At 43.3% G+C, this 23,040-nt stretch overlaps 1 protein-coding gene across 4 annotated transcripts in view; it reads right to left on the reverse strand.

Annotated features, from left to right (window-relative positions):
- The window catches only part of TNIK (TRAF2 and NCK interacting kinase), a 396,007-nt gene that overhangs the window by 101,335 nt on the left and 271,632 nt on the right, over positions 1–23,040 (reverse strand). For all 4 annotated transcript variants that reach the window (XM_030330590.1, XM_030330591.1, XM_030330587.1 and 1 more), the window contains exons 8-10: positions 12,418–12,472; positions 10,358–10,436; positions 2,230–2,405 (exon numbers count right to left, since the gene is read on the reverse strand). In XM_030330590.1, the coding sequence (XP_030186450.1) occupies positions 2,230–2,405; positions 10,358–10,436; positions 12,418–12,472 (310 nt within the window). The remainder of the gene's footprint in view (positions 1–2,229; positions 2,406–10,357; positions 10,437–12,417; positions 12,473–23,040) is intronic.

Below are 23,040 nucleotides of genomic sequence, written 5' to 3' on the forward strand. Positions count from 1 at the left end.
ATAGAATGGGGTGTTTCGAGTCACATTTTAGAGTTTGTGCCCTCCAAATGTGAAAGCAACCCAAGGCACAAGCTTTACCCATTCTACTCACAGGTCAAAGGCAAAGAGGTCATGAGTTCTCAGGAAGTGATTCTGAATAGTACTGAAAAATTGTAGGTCAAAAAAGAAACTGTCTATATGAGAATAGCTAATATTTATTAAGTATGACTATATGCTAGACATTGTATTAAATATTTCAATGCATTATCTCACTTAACCTTTGTAACAATGCCAGGCAATACTAATTACTATTATATCCCCTCTCCTATTTTAAAGATGAGAAAACTGGGATGAAGTTCACATAACTCTTCAGGGGGTCAGAATTTGTTGGAGAGCTAGAATTTGAACTAGTCTGAGTCTGGAAAAGACATGCCCATAGAAAAATAAATTTCCCTCTTAGAGAAATTGGCCTTTAATGGTTGCATGTCTGACACACCTCTCTAAAATGTCCCCATTACAATTTTAACTTCCTGGAATGGAAGGCCACTATTAATAAACAGCAGTTGAAAAATCAGTCCTGGAGCTTTTTGACCTTGACTTACCTATTTCTCTCATGCCTGGTTCCTCCAGCTTGGGCTGCCCTCCCAGCCCCTTGGGTTCTGACAAACACCCCATCCCCTTCCACCCACTCACAACTGGAGATATGGGCCTCCTTTTTTATTGTTTTGTTTTGCTCGGAATTTTTATTTATTTATTTTTCAGTGCTATAATAATTTTGTATTCAATCAAAATAGGCAATGAAGCTTTATTTCCTATTCAGCACTTCAAGTGAAAATAGTTTGATCCTCAAACATTCAGCAATGTATCTTTGTTTTAAATTGAAGGATAGTTGACATACAATATTTCATTAGTTTCAGGTGATGGGCCTCCTTTTTGGCTTCACCTCATAACCTCCTACTCTCGAGTCTAACCTGATCGCACATTTCCCTGACTCCCTGAGGCCAGCAGCCAAGAAGGAAGGCTTCCCTTGAGTCTTCACTGAGGATTTCCCCTCCTGCCTCAGCCCCCTGCTGCTCCTACCTCTACGGTCTTGACTCCTGCAATGCTTACCACCCACCCCACACACCTGCTTGCACCTCGCCACATTACAGATGGTAACTGCAGAGGCAAAGAAGGGAAATTCAAATAAAAGGAGAGCACACTCTGTCCTGTGGGGCTCACCACCCTCCAATGCTCCACCTGGCTTGGAAGAACAGAGGAGAATGGTGTTGAGGACGGAAAAGAGGAAAATCATGTCGCCAGTTGTGTCCCACCGTCGGTGCCTGGTCTTCCCCTTTACTCTCCATGGCTGCACGCTCAGGGCTCACCTTACCAGCCCTATACTGCCTCCTCACCATCAGCCTCCCCTTTCCTCCACTGACCCTCCTGCCTCCACTCGGGGAGGACTCACTCTGTCTGTCCTCTGGATCTTTCCCTTTCCTCCCCATACTTCAACCTTCCCCAATTCCCCATCCAACCAGGCACAAAGCTTGCCCCAGACCACGTGAATTTTCTGCTTAGTCAGGATGCTAGTTAAGGAAGTCCGGGTCTCTATTTGAACAACCAGGATACGGCCCCAGGACCCCAAGTTTGAACTCATGTTCTTTCCATCGATGCCATGAAAAGATAGTGTGGTAGAACAGCCAGAGCCATAAGAGATAAGAGTTTTTCAATCTATAAAATAAAGAAGTACATTAAATGATCCTCCAGCTCAAAATTCAATGTTCCAAATAGCAAGTCTGGCATCTCTGTGACTACAAGAAAATTCATTCTGACTTCTGAGCTAAATTCTAAATGAGCCTCAGAGCACAAAAACTTAAATGCTGAAGAGTGCCAGTATACAAAAATGTCAACCAAATGATTTTTTTTTTAGGTTGTCTTCTGTAGATTTTTAGCCTTCAAAACATGAATATTCATTTGAACTAAGAAAATCACTTGTCATATTAAACCACTTCATAGTATTACTCAACATGTCTCTTTGTTAGTGCCTGGAAGAGGTAATATTCCTTACAGTTCTATCCTTTCATGAAGATTCCATTTCACAGGCTCAATCCATTGATGCCTACAGGCTATGAGCTCAGAGGCAGGCCTTCACACTAAAGAATAATGCAGGTCCATCTGAAACCCCCATGGTCACCTCCAAATATATCAAGAGCCCATGACTCGCTCCGTCTTTTGTTTCCTTTGCTGAAATACAAATGTGCTTCTAACCTTTTTCTCCTCGCTTTTTCTTTGTTCTGTCAATATGGTCCTTGAGTTGAATGCGGACCTGTCGTTCATTAGGTTGGTCTCGTATAAATGGATGCTTCATCAATTGTTCTGTTGCTGGTCGCTGGCTGTGATTCTTTACCAAGCAGCTCTCAATAAATGACTGGAATTTTTTTGACCTGCCAAACAAAAGAGATGAACCCACAGATAAAAAGACCATCCAAAGAAAAAGCAAAATTCTATTTCTCCAAAATGCTAGAATAAAAAAAAAAGAAGAAAATAGGTTCAATTAGCCAACATAGGAATCAACCAATCACAAAGTAGGTCTAGACCTTTATTAGGCACATGGGGTTCAAAGACATCATCACCATCAACACACAGTTCAGGCAATGTATGGGAGTTACGTGCATAAAAGCATTTTTGCACAGTTTGTATCTAATATCACACAAGAGACCAAAAGGAATGAGAGAAGAGAAAGACCTTGGTGAAAAGTGTATCTGGAAGGTCTATTGTAGTGAGGGAACAAGAGCTGAGACTTAAAGAATGAATAGGAAACCGGGGCGCCTGGGTGGCTCATTCAGTTGAGCATCTGACTTTGGCTCAGGTTATGATCTCACAGTTCGTGGGTTCGAGTCCCATGTCGGGCTCTGCGCTGACAGCTCAGAGCCTGGAACATGCTTTAGATTCTGTGTCTCCCTCTCTCTCTGTCCCTCCCCCACTCAAGCTCTCTTTCTCTCTCTCTCTCAAAAATAAATAAACATTAAAAAAAAAGAATGAAGAGGAAGTCACTTTCAGGAGAGAGTTCAGGGAGGCAAGAAATAGTGAAAAACCAAGGACTGGGCTGAGCACACTATATGTCAGGGGAACTGAGATGAGTTGTCTAAATGATGCAGAAAATGCAAGCTGGGGGGAGGACATAAAATCAAGCTTGTATAGATAAAGAGGAGTACATTTGTAGAAATGAGAAAGATTCTTATGTGGTAAAGTGAGCTTGGTTAGGCAAATTTTTTAAATGGTAATTTCAAAATTACTTTTGAACTTTGCTCTCCAATTAATAAGAACAGGATCTATGTGTATGTTTGCTATCAACCCAAGGACTTGGAAACTTAGGAACTAAGTTCATATCCAGAAACGAATTTACCTCCCGCTAGACAGGCACTGTTTCCTCAAAGATAAACCCCGTGCCTCACACAGGGGAGGGGAGAACTGGTGAGGGATAATATACCAAGGAATAGGGCAGCAAGTCCACAATGTGGGAGAAATTAACAGTGGACTTCAGCTATGATTCATAAATTGGGCATGTATGTTCTTGCTGCATTCCAAGAAATTGTCCAGCCTCATAAATAATTACTTCACAACTATATAGCATGCCTTTCTGATGTGCTACATTGGCATCTTGGCACATGATGGGCAGAGACCTTAGTGGAACTCTGGTCACCCTCTTTGTGGTCCCCACCCTGCTCAGAGCAGGTGGGAATCCATTTTGTGCTCTCCGTCGCCCTCCTGTGGAGTGCTGTGGAATAACAGGAGCGGATCCCAGGAGCAAGCTTTCCTGTCTCCTAGCGGACCTTACACACAGAATTCAGGCTTGAAAGCTGTCTTCACCACACAGAACACAATGGTGAACATGTTATTCAAGATCCAAACACAAGAGGGCACTGGCATATGCACCACTCTGCATTTCTGCCTAGGTCAAAGCAGTTTCTCGTTCCATGTTTTTGAAGGACTGCATTATTAATATTTTTTTCTCCCTGCATTTCTAAGCTAAGTTCATGCTTTTACATTATTTTACATAGAAGCATATGTACCCTGCTATGCTTGGGGTCACCGCAGGATCAATCGGGATCGGCCACCCGGTGGCCTGTGGAAGATAGTGACAACAGCATGGATACTCTATGTACCTCCTTGTATGTCCTTCAGCCTGTAGCCCTGCTTCCTCCACACTGTTCTCCAAGACCACTGCTGTGCTGTTGGTATCCTGAGCACACTTACCTGCCCTCACATGTCTGATGAATGAATGAATGCAGGAATGGTTATCACATGTAAGTTCCGGACAAATGCTGTAAAATCGCTACCATCAAATCTGTGCATGTGAGGCACAGAGAGGGAGGTTTGGAGAGGAGATAGTATTGAATACGCTTTCTTTTTCAGGTCCATGAGACAAATCTGTAGAGGCACAATTGTGATATCATCTAAGGAGAGACTTTGCAAAAAACAAAACAAAACAAAACAAAACAAAACAAAACAAAACCATCATGGGATAATGGACTGTCCTAAGGAATAAATAGAAGACAATGAGGTTGACCTGCATAAAGAGATAGACAAATCCCACATGGCGCTTTTCTAGGTAGAAAATCAGTATTAAAAACATGAAAACAAAAACAAATTAAGACGGGGAGCTGTTAAATATTCATGATAAATGCAAATGAAAGCTGTTTTTTCTGCTTGCAACTAGAAGGAAGTGCTTTTTATAAAGTGCTCAGCTATTAATTAGAGGGTGATAAATAAAGAAATCACACCCAGTTTAAAAATGAGATGCAGACTCGATAAACTGTATGTTCCATTCCCCAGTACTGACACCCAAAAAATGTCGGTGGCATCTCTAGTGTAAGAGAGTGTTCAAAGAGTTCCGCGGAAGCAGCTGGGGTTCACAGGCCACTTTCCAGGATCTCTTCCGGTGGGAAGGAACCTTCAGGAGAATAACCTTGAGCCCAAAGATTGGGCCAAGATGTGTAGAACTGCAACCCTGGCAATGTATCTGACTTCTTCTTCAAATGGAACAGTTTGTAGAGAAAATAATGCTTACTTAAAATAAATCTTCAAAGGAAAGATTCATTGTCTCTTATTTAAGTTAGTGTGACCAAAGAATCAATATGCTTAATTACACATTTAATTAAAAGTAAAAACCCTTCCCTATGTTGAACACCACTTGACTGTTTGCTGAGCGGTCTAATGGGTTTAAAGTACATTTATATAACTTTATTGTTTGAATCTCTGCTGCCGGTAATTTAGTTCTGTCTATTAAAAAAAATGCCCGAGATTAGTAATACTAATTTCCCCAGGGGTGGCCTGGAGAGATAAATGTTAATGTTTGGTGCTTACAGTCTGAGGCCCTGGTTCTAATACCAGCATCACCAAACACTTTATCTTCCCAGATTTTTTCTGTTTATATATTCAATTGTGTTAGAGGAATTAAAAACGCCTGAAAGATTATTACATTAATCACTGTAACCAGTCAGGCTGAAGTTTCTGATAATTGCAGGACTCCCTAAATGCAATTTGAGCTTTAGAATTTGCATTTTCCCAGAACTACCCTTTCTCCCAAATTTGGGCTCCATCGCTTACTAACTGTGAGACTTTGGGCAGATTATTTAACGTCTCTGTGCCTCAGTTGCCCTGGTTGCAAACAGTGGGATCGTTAGAATTTATCTCAAATGACTGTTGTGATGATCTGATAAATTGCTTCACATAAAATACTTAGCACGGTGTCTGACATGTCATAAACGCCGTATGTATGTTTGCTGTTATTGTTACTACTATTACTTTCATTGTGTTTTCAACGTCCTGCCACCTCTGAACATCACCAGGCTTAACCAACAGCAGTATCTGCCCTCAGAGATGGGGGCAGAAACAGAAGTTGAACTGAATAGGTCAGTGTTCTTAAAGGGAATTAATTTCACATATATTTGGATTAGATATGCTCACAGAGTCAACGAGACCACTATCTCCAAGGAGACTGTGCAAAAAAGGTTAATTGTAAAAGCTGTGGAACAATTTTTGTTTTGATTTCAATGAAGCCTGAAGTCACATTGTCTACTAGCAAATTCAGTTAATTTGAAGTATTTTCTGATATTTGCTTTCTATTATGATTTTATTTAGAACACACACACACAAATAACTTTGTCAGTTCTTAAAGAACAAAAATGCCTGACAATCCACCAAGAATCAGAGCTGTTGTTTCATAAAATAACAGTAGTGACTATAAGGGGTTCAGGGCTGTGGCTCCAGCAATGAAAACTCTGGGACTCTGGATAAGCCAGTTAACATCACCAGGCCTCTAGTCTTCATCTGGGGCACAAATGGGCTGGACCAAGGAACCTCATGTCTCTCCCCAGTGATAAGCAGTTACGATTTTCCTAATGATCTCAATGAAACACTTCTTTGCCTATGTGCAATCTTTGCATTTGAAGAGCAAGGAAAAAGAAAAAGACCAGTTGTCTGTTACAGGAATGAAATCATCCCCATCTTTCTCCAGAAACTCCTGCAGGAACCTGCAGCACTGAGTAGGGCAGGGGAGCTGGCCTGAGCACGGTGGGAAGATAAGGGAGGAGGAAATGTGTTGAAGGAGATGGTTCACCCACGTGGGTAGAATCTGACCACGTACAGAGACAGGAGGAAATGGGAGTCCCAACTTATTACGCATTTGCTGGTGGTGACATGGAGACAGCGGCCGAGAGATGCCTGGTCTCCTCTAATTCAGCTGAGGTTATAATCCTCCCTGAGATCTAATTATCGAATGGCTGGACTGGAGCCCTGACTGCATGACCTCTTTGCCATGGAGGCCTCTCCTCATCTCGCTGACGTGGGAGGGAAGGGCCGGGTTCTAGCAAGTGGACTGCTCTCCTTTACCCCCACAATGGAAGGGGCAAAGAACCCTGCTACTGCCCTTCTTTCCCTAATATTAAGGCACAGGAAAAAACTGTTCAACTAAGAGACCAGTATCTCATTCTCTATTACTCTAAGCTTGAACTTCAGAGGCCAGATGGTGCAGGTGGGAAAATGGGGGTTACAAACTTAGAAAATTAGAAGACTGTACAGCCTTGCACAAGGCTCATAACCTACCCAAGCCGTAGTGTTACAGCAAGAGAAGGATGACTCAGAGCATCTGCCTGGCAGGGTTGTGGGTAAAATTAAATTTATATAGGTCTTAAATTTACACACACACACATACACACACACACACACACACACACACACACAAATTACTGAGTCTACAGCATGCATATATGCCTTATATGTCCTGTATGTTGTAGATTCAGCAAGTTAGGTGGAAATGACCCTCAACTGAATGCATATAATAAAGAGTTTATGGCCCATCTCTACCACAATGGCACCCCCACACCCACTTTGGTAGTATTTTGATATACACGCTGTGAACAGTGCACTTCATCTGATAATTCATTAGGCAGAGAATAAAAGAACATTTTGGAGTTTTATTTCTTTTGACGGGTGGGGAGAGGGATCCTCTCCCTTGAAATATAAAAGGAAAATAAATAAAATTTTCACTTCCTCCCAAGCACTAGGGCGTATTAAAACCCTAACTGATTTGAGATATTTTTTAAATGTTTATTTATTTTTTTGAGAGAGAGAGACAGAGTGCCAGTGGGAGAGGGTCAGAAAGAGAGGGAGACACAGAACCCAAAGCAGGCTCCAAGCTCTGAGATGTCAGCACAGAGCGCGACGTGGGGCTCGAACTCACAAACTGTGAGATCATGAGCTGAGCCAAAGTTGGATGCTTAACTGACTGAGCCACCCAGGTACCCCATTTTTTCTCTTTTAATTCCTAACTTATTTCAAATCACTTTGGACCTGGTCATTCAGGAAAGTACTCTGCAGTGCTCAATATTCACTTAAAAACTAGAATTCTGTGCAGAGAGCTGGAAGGCACACCCCATGTCCCATGGCGGGGGGCTGCATTACCATCTTATAAAGGCCGGGTTCTGAGTGAGAAAGAGCACTTGAGCAGGGCCTTTGTTTCCCCACTCATTCTCAGATAGCCACGTCATTTCCCCCTCCCCTCTCTAACAGTGTGGGTCTCGAGCTCCTGACTGGCTTTCCTTTGGAGTCAGGGAGGGTGTGGAGGGAGGCTGGGCAAGATGGAGGCCTGGCCTCCTCACTGTCCCTGGACTGTCCCCGTTCCCTGCAGCACCATCAGATATAGCTCCTGTTGTCAAAGGTTTGACGCAGAAAAGTCAGCCTGTATTTTCCTCAAAGTCTGTATTTCTCAAACAAGGCCAATACAGAGTTGAACTTTTTGGAGCATGGGCAAAGAAAATTAAAACTGTAGGGCAGAGGCTGTTTACTCGCTTCTCTAGCGAGCCAGAAAGGTCAGACAGAGGGCAGTGCGAGCTCTGTATAAGAGGAAAACAGGACAAGTATGGTGGCCAAGTGACTCCCACTTCTCAGTCGGGGAGAGGTGGTGATGGGCAGAAAAGACCACCTGGTGTCACACCTTTGCACAAAAGGCCGGAAACCTAAAGGTAAATCTCAATCGCCAGATTTTTCAAAGTTGGCAATTAATACAAATGTTCCTGAAACACGGGGTGTGGCCACGCTGTGTTGAGCACACATAACACATGTGTGGATGGCCAGTTTGACTCCTGTGGGTGGAACTCTGGAAACGTCTGTCCAGCAGCAGTTCTTGGAGAGGGAAGGGGAGGAGGGAACAGGCAAGTGAAGTCCGCCCTTTACAGTGTGTGTGTGTTGGGGGGAGGAGGGGAGGGAGGCCTGGCACCAAGGACAAGCAGAAAGCGAGCAGAGGGCTTTGTAGTGCTACTGATGCTTCCAGAGATGGAACTGAGCTGACTGCTCTCCCGAGGAAGTCTGTTCCGGGGAGAAGGGAGGAAGCAGGGCTTCCGGGCCCCACTGATCATGTGCCATACAGGTACCCAATGGAAGGCTGTTGCTGGGGAGAGAACGGCTATCACACAGCGACCCTCCAGAGTGAGAACGAGGAACAGGGGTTGCTCTGCCCCTTGTTGCCAATAGCAACTCTCATGCTCTGTTCTTCTTCTGCAACTCGGGGCTGCCGGTCCCTTCTGGCTGTTTTCCTCTCTTCTCTGGGCAGTATGCCTTCCCCTTGTCACACCGGGGTTGCTATGTCATTACTAGGTGGCTGGTATTAATTAAACTGCTCTCTGTATAGCAGAGGAAAGCTGTGAGTGGGTAAGGGAGGAATATGAGGGTCCCCGTCAAGGGTGATCATGAAGTACTGTGAAAAGGGACAGAGAGGTCTTGAACCTTCATGTTCTAACTGCCCAGAACATGCCTCTAGAAAAAGATAGGAGATCACAAGTAGCCCAGGAATTGATCCCAGGGCAAGGGTGTATCAAGATCCACCATACATACAGGGGAAAGAAAGGACCAACGGATTCTTGTTATGCAATAATAAGATACAAAGACCCTGATGTAAGTAGGCAAAAAAGGCGAAAGTCCAACATCTGGCCTAACCTGCAGAACTGTGTGTCTCAAACTTGAGTCAATTGTATACTATCAGCACAATTTTTAGCCATATTCCTACACCACCCATACTAGTATCCACTCGGTATTCTTCTTTAAAAAATTTTTTTTTAACGTTTTATTTATTTTTGAGACAGAGAGAGACAGAGCATGAACGGGGGAGGGGCAGAGAGAGAGAGGGAGACACAGAATCGGAAGCAGGTTCAGGCTCTGAGCCATCAGCCCAGAGCCCGACGCAGGGCTCGAACTCACGGACCTTGAGATCGTGACTTGAGCTGGAAGTCAGCCACTTAACCGACTGAGCCACCCAGGTGCCCCTCGGTATTCTTCTTTAAATTAGGCCAATTTTTTAAGTGAATCAGTTTATTAAACGGGAAGGTTGTACCACTACCCAACTTAAGAAGCCAATATCACTTGCCATAAAGAGAAAGCAGCGGTAAAAGCAAAACTTACAAATATTTATGCACAGACCAATAAAATCATCTCTCACACTGCCAAGTATGTGTGTGTACTTACAGAATTGCCATCTTAAGGAATAGAAGAAAAGTCGGCCCACCGAACCAGCTGACTCTCGGAACTATCGCCCCCTCTGATAAGATGTTTTGTGCAGCCAGGAAGGATACTTCTTGAGGTAATAAATCAATGTTATTTCTGGGGTTCCACTACTCACTTTAGCTAACAGTTCCTTACCTGGAAGGTGTGGTGACAAAGACTTGTGCAAACAGTAGGTACTTAATAGGTGCCTTAAGAGGAGTGATAGTATATGGAAAAGCACTCACTAAGTCTTGGTTATGTTAGTCTACTCATGGAGCCGGACCTACGGATTTGAGCTCATCCAACAGAGCATCACAGGAAACCCTTCAATCTGCAAAACACTGAAGACCAAACTCACCACTTCTTAGACTTCAGGCGAGGTGCTGGGTTCCGGGGAATGAGGAAGAGGGCTCTCATGGGGTGCATGTCACAGAGAGCTGCAAGAGACCAAAACAAAGGGCAATTCAGGTTAGGAGGCCAAATACAGGCCAAGCCCACCCTAGCTGTGCAGCTCATGCTACCGAGTGGCTCCCAGTCGCACATGCCCCGTGAGCAGAGTCAGAGGACTACAAAGCTTCTGTTTGTGGAGCACTTAAAAGAGCTGGTGTCTCATAAAATACGCATCTCAACTAGACATTGTTAACATTTCTACTTGTACTTCATATTTAAGAAAAGTACATTACAGGGCCAAAACCTCTGCTTTGCTATAAATAACCATCGGAGATTCAAAGTAGACAACATCAAGATAACAACTACAGTGGACATGGTAGGTTATTTTTAATTTGTAAAAGCCTAAGTCATAAAATGAAAGATGAATGGTCTATTTCTTATATACCAAAGGCCCATACAAACGCAATGCTATGTACATAGATTTTTAGAGTATAAAGCACTAGGCCAGAACACCTTTCTGTCTGTATTTCTAAATATCCTGATGGCTTTTCAGGTTTCATGATATGTTTATCGTTTGTTTGTTTGTTTGTTCATTTGTTTGTTCGCTGGCCCCAGAAAGAACAGAGAGATCAAGGCAAAGGGGGTCTGGTAGAAAAGTCATTAAAATATCTCAACTTGTAAACGTGGCATTATGGTTTATAGAGAAAGGACTCATGCGTCCTTATTTTAATCAAAATATTTCACAGGTTTACTTTTCAAACATCAGGGGGTATCTTTTCCTTTGTGCCCAGAATATGAATATATTTTCTCTAAAAGCTAAAGGATTCTGTGGGTAGAAGTTTATTTTCAGCCCCCTCTACTACTCATCAAGAATGACAATATGGTTTTCAGACTGCAATATACTATTCTTCTGATTCATAAATGCCTATTAGCATTGTGAATGAAGGGAATTTTGTCATCAAACACTCCAAATCAATCACACTTACAGATGAATCCTACCAACTCTAGAGTGAGAAATCAGACTATGATAACATGAAGATAAAAAGTCATATAAACAAAACGACCTGCCATGCACAGACGGGGCCTGTTTTGGTTCGGGTCCCCCGCAAAGCAGACACCAAGGCAGCACTAAGCATGAGAAGGTATTACCAGGGAAAACTCCTGCCTGGAAGGAAGTAGGGACGGAGCCAGGGAAGGCTGGGAGAGTTTTCAGTTTGCTCTGCATGTCTGATCAGAGTGAAAGGAAGAGGCAGACGAAGTAGGTGGAAGTGTGCTGCCTGAGCAAACTAAGCAGTGAAACTAAGGAGTGAGAGTTGCCTACAAAGGCATCCTGTGCCCTCGAGAAAAAGTTCTGTCTTATATCCCTGCCAGGTTGGGTCACTGATACGGAGGGCTTTGCGGGGTGGTGGGTAGAGCAGTGGCAGCAGAGGCCCCTTGGTGAGTTGCACTTCCCGTAGGGAAGCCTGTGGGGCACATGCTCACAGCCAGCACAGGACTGGTGGAGGCACTCTGCAGTACCAATACTGCAGAGCTCAAGGAACAGCAGAGGTTCCCCAGATAGCCAGAGCCCTGGCCACTCTGCCTTGGACCTCAAAATCTAAACGTCAGTACTTTATTAGGAGGGAGAGCAACTGAGTATGCAAGTGTCTGCATAAGCCGTGCACTGGAAATCAGTTCTGACTTTTTGTTAAGTTGGAGTTTCTAGTCTGTGTGAATTGGCCCCAGTTTTGCGTTAGGCGAAGGGCAGTTCAAGAAGAAACTTCACACTGAATCGGTAAAATAAACAAGATTCCCGAGTTGTCTCCCTTTTCTTTCTTGTTTCCTCTAAACACGAGATCCTCACACCGCTCTGAGATGAATGGATTCCTGGTTGATTTAAGATGACTTTGCTTTCTAAATATGCCAGCTCGAACCCACACCGGGCTCGGTGTAGCAGAAGCAAAGCTACTACAGAGCCTGGCAAGGAAGCGTCGCTCAGTCCCTGCAGAGCAGACCAGCAACAGATTTCACCCAGAGGAAGGTACTTACGGGGAGCGCCTTCTGCCATCTCGATAGCGGTGATTCCCAAAGACCACAAGTCACTCTGAAAAAGATAGAAGGCATAGACACATGCATAAATGCAGTCAACAGACAAGAACTTGGTTAAGCCCGGTAATCGCTCCAGAACTGCCTGTAGAAAAGCCATTCAGTCATCTCTTTATGAACCTATTTTGCTCACTAAGCCTAAAAGCAAGAACAGCTTTTTTCACTCTTCATGGGTAGTATCTCTCACAGTATTTCCGATACATGGTGAGTTTCCAGTAAATGTATGAAAAATGAATATAATGTCTCAAAAATTAATTGATCACCAAAATTTATCTGTCGATTGAACCCTATGAAATTGGTGCTGTTTTAATGCCTTTATTGAGGTAGAATTATCTTACAATTAACTGCCTATATTTGAAGTCTATCATTTGCAAAGGTTTGACATGTATGCACCTGTGAAACCGTCATCACAATCAACACTGTAGATATACCCCTCCCCCATGCCAAAGGGTTGCACGTGCTACTCTGGCGTCTCCCCGCCTGCCCTTGCTATCCCCTGACCCAGTTCTGCTTTCTGTCACTATGGATTAGCTGGCATCTTCTGAAGTTTTATATAAATTAAACCATTTCTTTCACGAACATAATGGATTGAGGTCCAGCCTTGTTGCAGTATATATGAGTAACTTCATTCCTTTTCATTGCCAACTAGCGTTCTATTGTGCGGTTACGTTACAATTTGTTTATCCATCCGCTTGTTGATGGACAGTGTTTCCAGTCTGAGCTATTGCACATAAAGCCGCTACAGACACTCATGTACAAGTCTTCATCCGGACATATGCTTCTGTTTCTTTTGTGTAAACACCTAGGTGTGCAACGGCTGAATCATATAGTAGGTACGTGTTTGTTTAGTCGATTGTTTTAGACCTATAAAAACAGCAATTTCACATGGCTTAACCAAATCAGATGAGGACAAGGAAACTTTTGGGCTGTATCTGCATGTATCTCCAGGGCCTAGATGGGAGCCAGGCAACAGTGGCAGGTGCTTGGTATGTCTGTTGAATGAATGAATGAACAATAGCTTCCATCTTGTAAGTAGACAATATGTAAAATAGAGAGTCTGCACCGTTATATTCTTTCTTATGATGAGACTGACTTTTATGTTCTCATTGGAATTTTCGAGGCTAACGTCTCCGCCCCTGCCTATGCAATCTCCGTCTGTAGCAGTATGCTTCTCCCCCATTCTGCGTCCATGGCTCAGTTGTCTCTGAGGAGCATAGGAAGGAGCAAATCAAAAGAAAGGGAAAACCAGGTTAGGAAACCCCAGAAGAGATGCTTGCTGCTTCAGTGTCCTGGTGGATGGGTAAGAAAACACAGTGTGAAATTTGGTTCAGTGGCCTACAATCCTGATGAAGACTTTCATCCTCCTTTTCTTTTCAATATAACCTGCGTTTTGTATGTTATTCCAAATTCTCTCCCGGAACCTCACTCAGATTACCCAGGTCAAAGTTCAGTGTCCGTGCTCTTCCCATCAAACACATGTCAAGGCCACATGAGAGGAATCACATGGACTATGAAATCCATGCTGGGCCATTACCCAGGACTTAACTTCTCAGTATCCGGTGAGTGACACCCAGGTGTGTTCAGTATTTGGACCAAGGCCTGCACATAAAGGCAGAAGGCTTTCTGGGGGGCGGGCCTAGCCTCTTGCCTGAAGTATAATCTGCTTTTATTAATTAATTAATCTATTTATTTGAGAAAGAAAGAAAAAGAGTGTGTGTTTGCATGAGTGGGGGAGGGGCAGAGGGAGAGAGAGAATCCTAAGGGGGCTCCACACCCCAGCACAGAGCCAGCACGGAGCCCCATGTGGAACTCAGTCTCAGGACTGACTGTGCGATTATGACCTGGGCCAAAATCAAGAGTTGGATGCTTAAGACACTGAGCCACCCAAGTGCCCCAAGTGTAATCTACTTTACAGTAGGTGGCTAGGGCCCATGCTAACCCCATACTAGGACCAGAAGGGGGTTCTTTTAATGCATGAGCCCATCAATCGGTTCACGTGATACAAGTTCTCAGTTCAACTTGGGATAATAACACACCTGCACGATACCACTGTTTGCAGACTGTAGGTCACTTCTCTGCATAGAACACAACTCAAAAAGGCTACTCTTCTCCTTTCACTTTGTTATATTTCAAGATGTATTCAGAGTTGTCATTAGACACACACACACACACACACACACACACACACGTTTGCATAGCCCAGCAAGTGACTGAGTTTTCCCGCAGGCTCCTGGCCTTGCGGAGCTAATAAGGAAGGCCCAGCCTGCCATTACAGGCTGTAACCGATAAAGTTGAAAACACGGCTCTCTTGTACCTGGGGGTTTATGGTTGATTAACACAGACAATCATTTGAGAACATGACAAAAACACTGAGTCACTCGCTGTGCAGGAGGCATTCAACAGGAAACACAGCAAGAATAGGCTGGAAATGGTGGTTTGTGCTATTCTGATAGGATTTTAGTATCTCCAGGTCTTGCTGGTTCTACCATTTCCCTTACATCCCCAGAAATCAAGTGTTTCTGTAGTGTGAAATGAAGTACAAATATAAAGGTGGTGGCCAGGTACCATGTCTCTAAGTGCCACGGCAGGGTCACATTTAAATGGCCCTCCAGTCTTGGAAGCTTGAGCTGGTTTGAAAGACAACTGAAAGCCAATGCATCCGAAAGGAAATGATGGGGTTGGGGTGAGAAGGGCTCCAGGCCAGTTCTCAGATAGGAAAGAAAGAGCTCAGAAAACCCAGGCACATGTCTGCCTCTGGGTCCTTGCTCTAGCTACTCTGTCTGCCTGCAGCCACTACCCTAATTAAGTGCCTGCCACCACCCTCCTCTCCGTTACGTCTTTGTTCAAATGCCATGTTCTCAGTGAGGGCCACTGAATCTCCCCCGGGGCTCTGTCAGACCCCATCCCCTTTCCCACTTTTGTCCCCCAGGGAACGAATCACCTTCTAACGTCTACTAATTTACTCATCACTAGTTTATATTGCTTTGTGTTCATTGTTTGCACCCCCTGCCTCCAACACACCCAGACTGGATAAAACATAAGGTCCACAAGGCATCAAGGATCTTTGTTCTGTTAACTGGCATATTCCCAGTACCTAAAGCAGCACCTAATAAATAATTGTTGAATGAATGAGCAAACCAAAGGTGCAAACAAATGAAAGATACGTCCTAAGATTGTCAGACTCCTTGTAGATCATCTCCGACCCAGACAAGGGAAAATGACTTACCCAAGACCCCAGAGCAACTCAGCACCAGGTTTGGGGCAGAGCTGGGTCTTCTGCCCCCTGGGCCACTTTTATTTTTTAACTGTCATCACTACATAAAAACCTGAGTATTCATCTTCTAAATAAAATTTATCAGGGGCCCATAAAATAATTGCTCTAAATTCCCACTTTGTCTACAGGGAACTGAAGGTGCTGGTGACTGAATGCAGGTGCTGAGGTTCAGTGAGTCACCCCAAAAACCAAGGCTAGGAAACTGGCCTCAACTTCCCAGAGGCAGAGGGAATAGTCTTTTAAGTCTCAGACAGGCCTGGATTCAAATCCAGGTTCCTATCATAACTACATGCAGAGCACTGCTCAGACCTTAGCTTTCTCACTGTACAACACAGGTCACCGTGACCTGCATGCATGCAGGCATCCTGCCTTGCAAAGCGTCTGGCACACAGTAAGCTCAAGAATACGAATTTCCTTCTCTCCTGTTAGGTGAGACTGCCTGTGCTTGCCCAATGCACTCTTGTATGATTTCCCCCTCTTGGGTTGTTGGCTAACCCAACAGGCATTTTCAAACCCCATTTCCCTTGCTGCCTCCAGTTCGGAGTATAGGAAAGCTAAACCTGCTTATCCAGACTCCCCTGCCGCCGAGGATGGCAGGTAAGGATGTGACGTAGTTCTGGCCAATAAGACACAGGCACACAACTTCTGGGAGCTTCTGAAACGTTTTGTTCTTCCTGATACAAGTGACAAATACAGATGATGTCCTGACAACTCTTTTCCACTTCTTAGTGCCTTGAATAAAAACACGGTATCTAGAGTTACAGCATCCATCTTGCAACCATGAGGCAACAAGCCAGCAAATTAATTATGACAGGGCAGAATGGTAGGAGCCTGGGGTTTGAATGAATCAATGAGTCACTACACTAACCCTGGACCGCCTTCCTCCAGACTACTGATGATGTAAGAAACAGAAGTACAGCCAAAAGCGTCTTTAGTGATAATATGTATACAGCAATAAATTGAGGAAACATATTCTGAGAGCAGGAAAATGGAGAGGTCCCAGTTGTTAGGTGAGCCTGGATTTACCCCCACAGGAAGCAGAAAAAGTCAGCAAAGTGAGAGGTTTCTTTTATTCAGTACATATCACCTCAGATCCCCTCTTAAGTAGCCTTCCCCCAAGTCCCAAAACAACCCCTTCAAAACAGAGGTCACACCATCCCAAGTCCTGTGCAACCTCTGTCACATGACCAGGCCAGAAACTGCCTCTTCTTTAAGGCCTCATTTGATATCATCATAACTATCTTTTTTTTTCTTTTTTCTTTTCTTTTCTCTTTTTTTTTTTTCCCTTTTTTCTTTTCTTTTTGCTGGGGTTCTCTTCTTTTCCAAAAGGAACATTTACATTCCTGACCATCCGTACCCAGAGCTGCTTGTAAGCTACGCTTAACTGGCCCTGCTAGACAGCAATAAACGTCCTTGACGGGACTTGTTTTAAGCCTTTGGATACATTAGCAAGTCCCAAAGATACTTCAGAACTTAAATACGGGAGAAAATGTTCCAATTACAACTGGCAAGACAGATCACAGGAGACGAGAAAGGGAAGAGGGAGGAACAAGATGGGGAGAGAGTCAGGGAGAGATAAGTTTCCTTCGTGGCCATGGTGTGACTCATTTTGGCAGGAGCTGGGTAATTCATTATTCTAGAGGCGCTGCTCAGCCTGGCCTGTGGCATGATTAATAGCCCAGTCCTGTGTGCTTTACAGACAGAACAGAGACAAATTCTAGAGCCTCTGAGAAGGCAAGCACGCAACTTCTGGCTGCTGGGGGGCCCGCTGGCACGCAGGCAACTTGGACACAGCATAAGAGCATCTCTTTTGGGGCTGGGTTGCCCAACACATGAAGAAAAGAGCACTTGCTGATGGCTGACCCCTTCGCGGCACAGCAAAGAGCCCCGTGTGCTTGAAGAGGCAGAAAGAGCTCATGCAGTACAGACAGACAGACCTAGATTTGACTCAGCTCTGACACAACTAGCTTGGTGACCTGGGGCAAGCCACATGATTCCTCTGAGCCCAGTTCCTCACCTATAATGTGAAGAGAACACCTACCTTGCGGGGTTAATACCAGAACTCAATAAGGTGGTATAGGTACAGTGCTCGGCACGTTGACATGCAAATACTGGGTATTTAACAAACTCTGGTATGGTTATCATTGACTGGCAGTTCAAGCAGCACACCTGCATCAGGTAAGGTGGCAATGAGCTCTGGTACTTAAGGTACTCAAAGGAGTCACTGGGATGATGTAAGCTTACGGGAAGAAACGGGAAAGGGCGTGTTCTTCCTCCTTCGGCCCTGTGGTCTCTCTTCATGGGCAGAGCCTACTAAGAAGCCAGATGGAGTGCTAGCCCCATTATCCCAAAGCTCAGGGTAGCAAGGTAGTCTAGACTTGACAAGCAATAGCTCAATGACCGGCACGGCCAGTAGAGTGGACTCTACCAAGTTTCACAGAGCAGAAAACAGTCTTTTGTTTTGTGAGTTATTGTTATTGTCTTTGTGGAAATGTTCAAGCTGGAAAAAGGAAATTGTATTTATTGTGTGTGGTCTCTAAGGGAAGCACCTTAATCCAGAGGCAGAAGTTATGGATAAGCGGATTCTGACTCAAAATAGGCAGACAATTAAAGATGTGTCATACAAATATGAGGTTTGAATCTTAGGATATTGCTGGCTTTTTTAGGTTAAAAAAAAAAAAAAAGGCCCCAAATGGCAGTCCCTTCATATGACACACAAACAAAAATATTAACTATCATATGTTGAGTAGCCACCAAGGGTTAGGCATGGAATTAACCCCTTTGTATATGTTAGCTCAGTTTATTCTAATACAACTTTGTCATATACAATTTACTATTTCCATTTCATCGAGGTTCGGGAAGGTTTCAATAACCTCTCTGAGGTAATGGAGCAAATAGGAGGCAAAGTGTACATTTTAAACCACTCCTGTCTAACTTTGAAAGCTTGACTCTGAATTCACTATGTCATACACTTATATTCTACATTAAATATAAACAGCCAAGGTGGTGGGTCACTCAGGGTCACCGAGGGTGCTGAAGCACGGGTTGTGACTAATAATTCCATTTCACACATAAAACAAACTGAAAGCAGAAATCTCCAGTCCCTTGTTCATCTACATGTGTTATCTGATGGAAGGGAAAATATTAGAACAGCTTTATTACCTTCGGCTGGGGACCGGCCTGCAGGCCAGGGGAGGTGCTACTGTGCCTCACTGAGGAATGTCATACAGGTGGATGTGAACACAGAGCCACAAGGGATCTGTTCAAAAGCGATTTCAGCCTCTTACTGGTGATAATAACATGGTGTCTGTATCATCCTTTCCTCCTTCCAAATAAGGGTGGCGCCTTTGAATCTCAGTAGACAGAGGCCAGGCCTTGTTTGAGAATATAAATCTCATGCTGCAGTCTGAATATCGCTCTCTCACATCACACTCTGCGTGGATCTTGGTGACTCCCAACGAGTCAGGTTTCTCCTTCCATCCTGCCTGAATAAAGCCAAGTATCTGTGACACAGGAGAATGAGTATTTGCCCTACAGCCAGAGCACAACACTCACCTAAACCCTGGAGGAGACATCTATGCCTGCAAATGATCCACAGCACCTGTGTGCAAAGTCTCATAAGCAGAGTTGAGGTGAATGACACAGAACATTAGTGCAGGTGGGGCCAGAGGATGGGGGAGTGGGGGTTGAGGGGCTATGACATGTCACTGGACTTCTCTTACTTACTAATTTAATATGAATGCAAGGCCAACTTATGGGGTGGAGTGAGCAGGACAGCAAAATATATAAAATAAAAATTTTAAGCTCTCCACCCCCATATCATCCATCCATGGGGCAGGGGTGAGTAAGACTGTATCATGTGCACTATGTTGTAAGCTGCTCTTTGTGTCTAACACTCTGTCTTGGGATCTGTCCACTTCAGCACGCATGCTACCCCATTGCTTAAATGACTGCATGGTTTTCCACTGGACAGATGCTCTTGTCTTTATCCCACCAGTTCCCTATTGCTGAGAATTTGGCTGCAGAAAGCTTTCATTAACGAGTAATTCTGTTAAAGCAATAGATACATAGGACTATGAAATACTTGACAACCCCCATCCAACTGAAATGAAATTCAAATTTTAAAAATAAGAATTTAAACAGCTTAGGAAGTTTGAACCGTTTTATTAATTTTAAATCTTTTGAATGCTTATTATTAAATGAGAAAGCTTCCATTATTGCCCTACATACTTATCAGAGAAATGAAACCTTTCCTTTTGCTTGAAGTGTTTTGACAGAATTTCTGAAAACAAGAAAGAAAGGGCCTCTAGGGGGAAAGTGAACACACCAGGCATATGAGATTCTGGTACTCCTCCTTCGAATAGGGGTTATTTTCAATCAGTTACTTACTGTGCCTGGTAGATATCAGACAAAACCAGATTGCAAAGAAAACCATGAGCTCTTCAGACTACTTTTCTACAGAGGCCTTTATTTTCTTGAGTTGCTGTAGTTTTAGAAAAATTTACAGCAGTCTTTAAACATACCTTAGACAAAGAGTAGATGGTAATCTATAAATAATAAAACAATAAAACAAAACTATTCTCTTACATTTTGTTTTCATTTCATTTCGTTTTTTTTAAAGCTCATTTATTTATTTATTTTTATGTTGAGAGAGAGAGAGAGCGAGCACGAGCAGGGGAGGGGCAGAGAGAGAAGGAGAGAGAGGATCCCAAGCAGGCTGCGCTGCCAGCACAGAGCCTGATGTGGGGCTCGAACTCACTAACTGTGAGATCATGACCTGAGCTGAAACCAAGAGTCGGATGCTTAACCGACAGAGCCACTCAGGTGCCCCAGTTTTGTCTTTATTTTAAAGGAAGGCCCCTGTGACATCTAATAAAGCCTAGTGGCTTTCAAGTCATCTTTTGTTCTAAACATACCCCTAGGTGGAAAGTATCGATAGCACATTAGAGCCCAAAGTGTCGACATAAGTTTCTGAGGTTGGAATATACAGCTGGGTCAAGCGGACTACCAGATGCACAGTACTGAACGCCTGAACCTTGATGGGGTTGCAAACTAACTTTATGTGTCGAAACTGCATGTACAGACCCAGCTTAGTTAATTCTTTACAGGTGGTGGGTATTTAATAAATATGTGCTGAGTGAATGAAGAAATGGTTTTGAAAGGCAACATATTGTCACGTTGTCTCCTGGTGACAGACTACATACCTAAGAATGGTGAAGAGAAAAAAAAGGATACAATCTGGTGCCAAGAAAGAAGGAGAAAGATTATATTTACAGAATCACTGCTTCTCTAGTCCACTGTAAAAGTGTGAAATGGTTGAAATAAATCTTCAAAGAACGCTCAAGCCTTCCTTTTTGCCCAGTCTTCCTAACTTAACCCTTTAGTCATGATCCTTCTTGTACCTCTGACAATGACCGGGGAGGCTCATGTTCTTGCCGTGGCTTCTTCCTCCTTTTGTACCACCTGCGTTATAACAGTCCTGATGAATTAATTCTCACTAAGGTCTAAATGACTAATATAGCGAACCTGTTCCTCATCAGGATTCCTTATTTTTTAATAAAAGACACAGAAATTAGTCTTAACTTTATTAATGTTTCAGGATACGTTAATACTTCAATAGTCACATGGACTTGCCAGTACCTCTGAAATCACCTTGTGCAGCATGATCCCCCTGTGGTTACTCATACACCAGGCTGTGTCCACACCTAGAATTATGCATTGGGCTCAAAAGTCTTTTGCTGATTCCAAACTATATTCCTTAGCCTTACTCTGAGGAAAGAGGACCAGAATATCGGTTTAATTCTAAGCTTTGGCTTCGCCAGAAGGAAGTCCTCTTCTACATTATTGAAAACAGTTAAGTCACAGGGATCTATTTTATGTCACAGAAAATAAATGCCACATACAGAACAACTACCCAAAATACTTAAAAGGCTAAGCCAAGGGTAAAAGTTTGAAACACCCTGATTCTCTATGGTATGTTATAAAGTAGTTTAAACTATCTGTGGCCCAGAAGTAGTCTAGTTAGCACTTGTTAAGTATAACTACTGTTTGAAGAATTGCTTATAGAAAATTATGATACACATATCTGGCCTGGGACATATATTTTGTAGTGGCTCCTCTGAAGGGATTTGCAAATTAAATTATTTAAATGTGCTTATCATTAGCAGTTTAAATAAATGACATTTATTTTGGCAAGAGATTAATTTCTAACTTGGCAGCTGTTTTCAGACAGATTGTTGTCAGGTTATTACAGTGCCTAACTTTGAAAGAAGGAAGAAATGTACAGGAGATTATTTTGGTTTTAGACTTTCAGCTTGCATTTCTCCAAAGAGGCAAATAATTTCGTCCATGCCCTACGATACTGGGTCCCAAAGACATTGCAATGTTGGCATCTTTGTGACCTGATTTCAATAATAACCCCACATGTGGAGAACTAAAAATGTTCTTTAAAAGAGGAATTCTTCAAATATACTCTTCAGAAGCTGTTTTGTTGGTAAATTGGAGATTTATATAAGAGCACATCATAGAGGAGCAGGGTAATATATTGGTAATATACTGAAAAGAGATTTGCAAGATGTGGGCTCAAGCCCCAACTCTGAGAAGCCCACTAACTTGGGGTGTACTTGCCAAGACCTCCGGCCTCAGTTTCCCATCTTCAAGAAAAGGGTATTTGGAGCTGACTACTAAAGTCCTTGCGTGAAAAGTCCGTGCACCTGTGAAACCAGCCTCAGTAGTATCAATCAGGTTTTGCCCAAGGTTGTCCTGTAGTCTACACAAAGACCACAGGGTATCTCTTCATCTATTTCCCTGTCTGAAAACTCAACAGTTCCTACATTCCATTTGCCTCCAATTTTAATATTTCAACTTTCAGCCACAATTCATGACAATAATGTCACCTGACATTGCAGCTGTCAATGGGATAGTAACCCCAAATTATGTTTTATTACTGGCTAGCATAATGGAAAAGAGGGAGGCTTCTTGAAGAAGGGCACAACTACCACCATCTAGTTAAACACTGCTTTGAATTCATGAGCAAATTGCCAGTTTATGATACAAGGTAATAAGCCACCAATCGAATTTCAATGGAACACTACAACAGGCTACAGAAATACCATGAGGTAGCTACCAACACCCCACTTCATTCTCTCTCATTGAAAAGAAACTTCAAAAATTAAACTTTGGGCAATGGAGAAACGAGGAAGCCTATTTTTAATCGGAAAAGACCCAAGACAACACATTGGCCTCTTTTAGCATAAAAAGCTCTCAGCATATATATCCTTTGCCAAAAGTTT

Source organism: Lynx canadensis, chromosome C2 (assembly GCF_007474595.2).
Source record: "Lynx canadensis isolate LIC74 chromosome C2, mLynCan4.pri.v2, whole genome shotgun sequence".
Lineage (NCBI taxonomy): Eukaryota > Metazoa > Chordata > Mammalia > Carnivora > Felidae > Lynx > Lynx canadensis.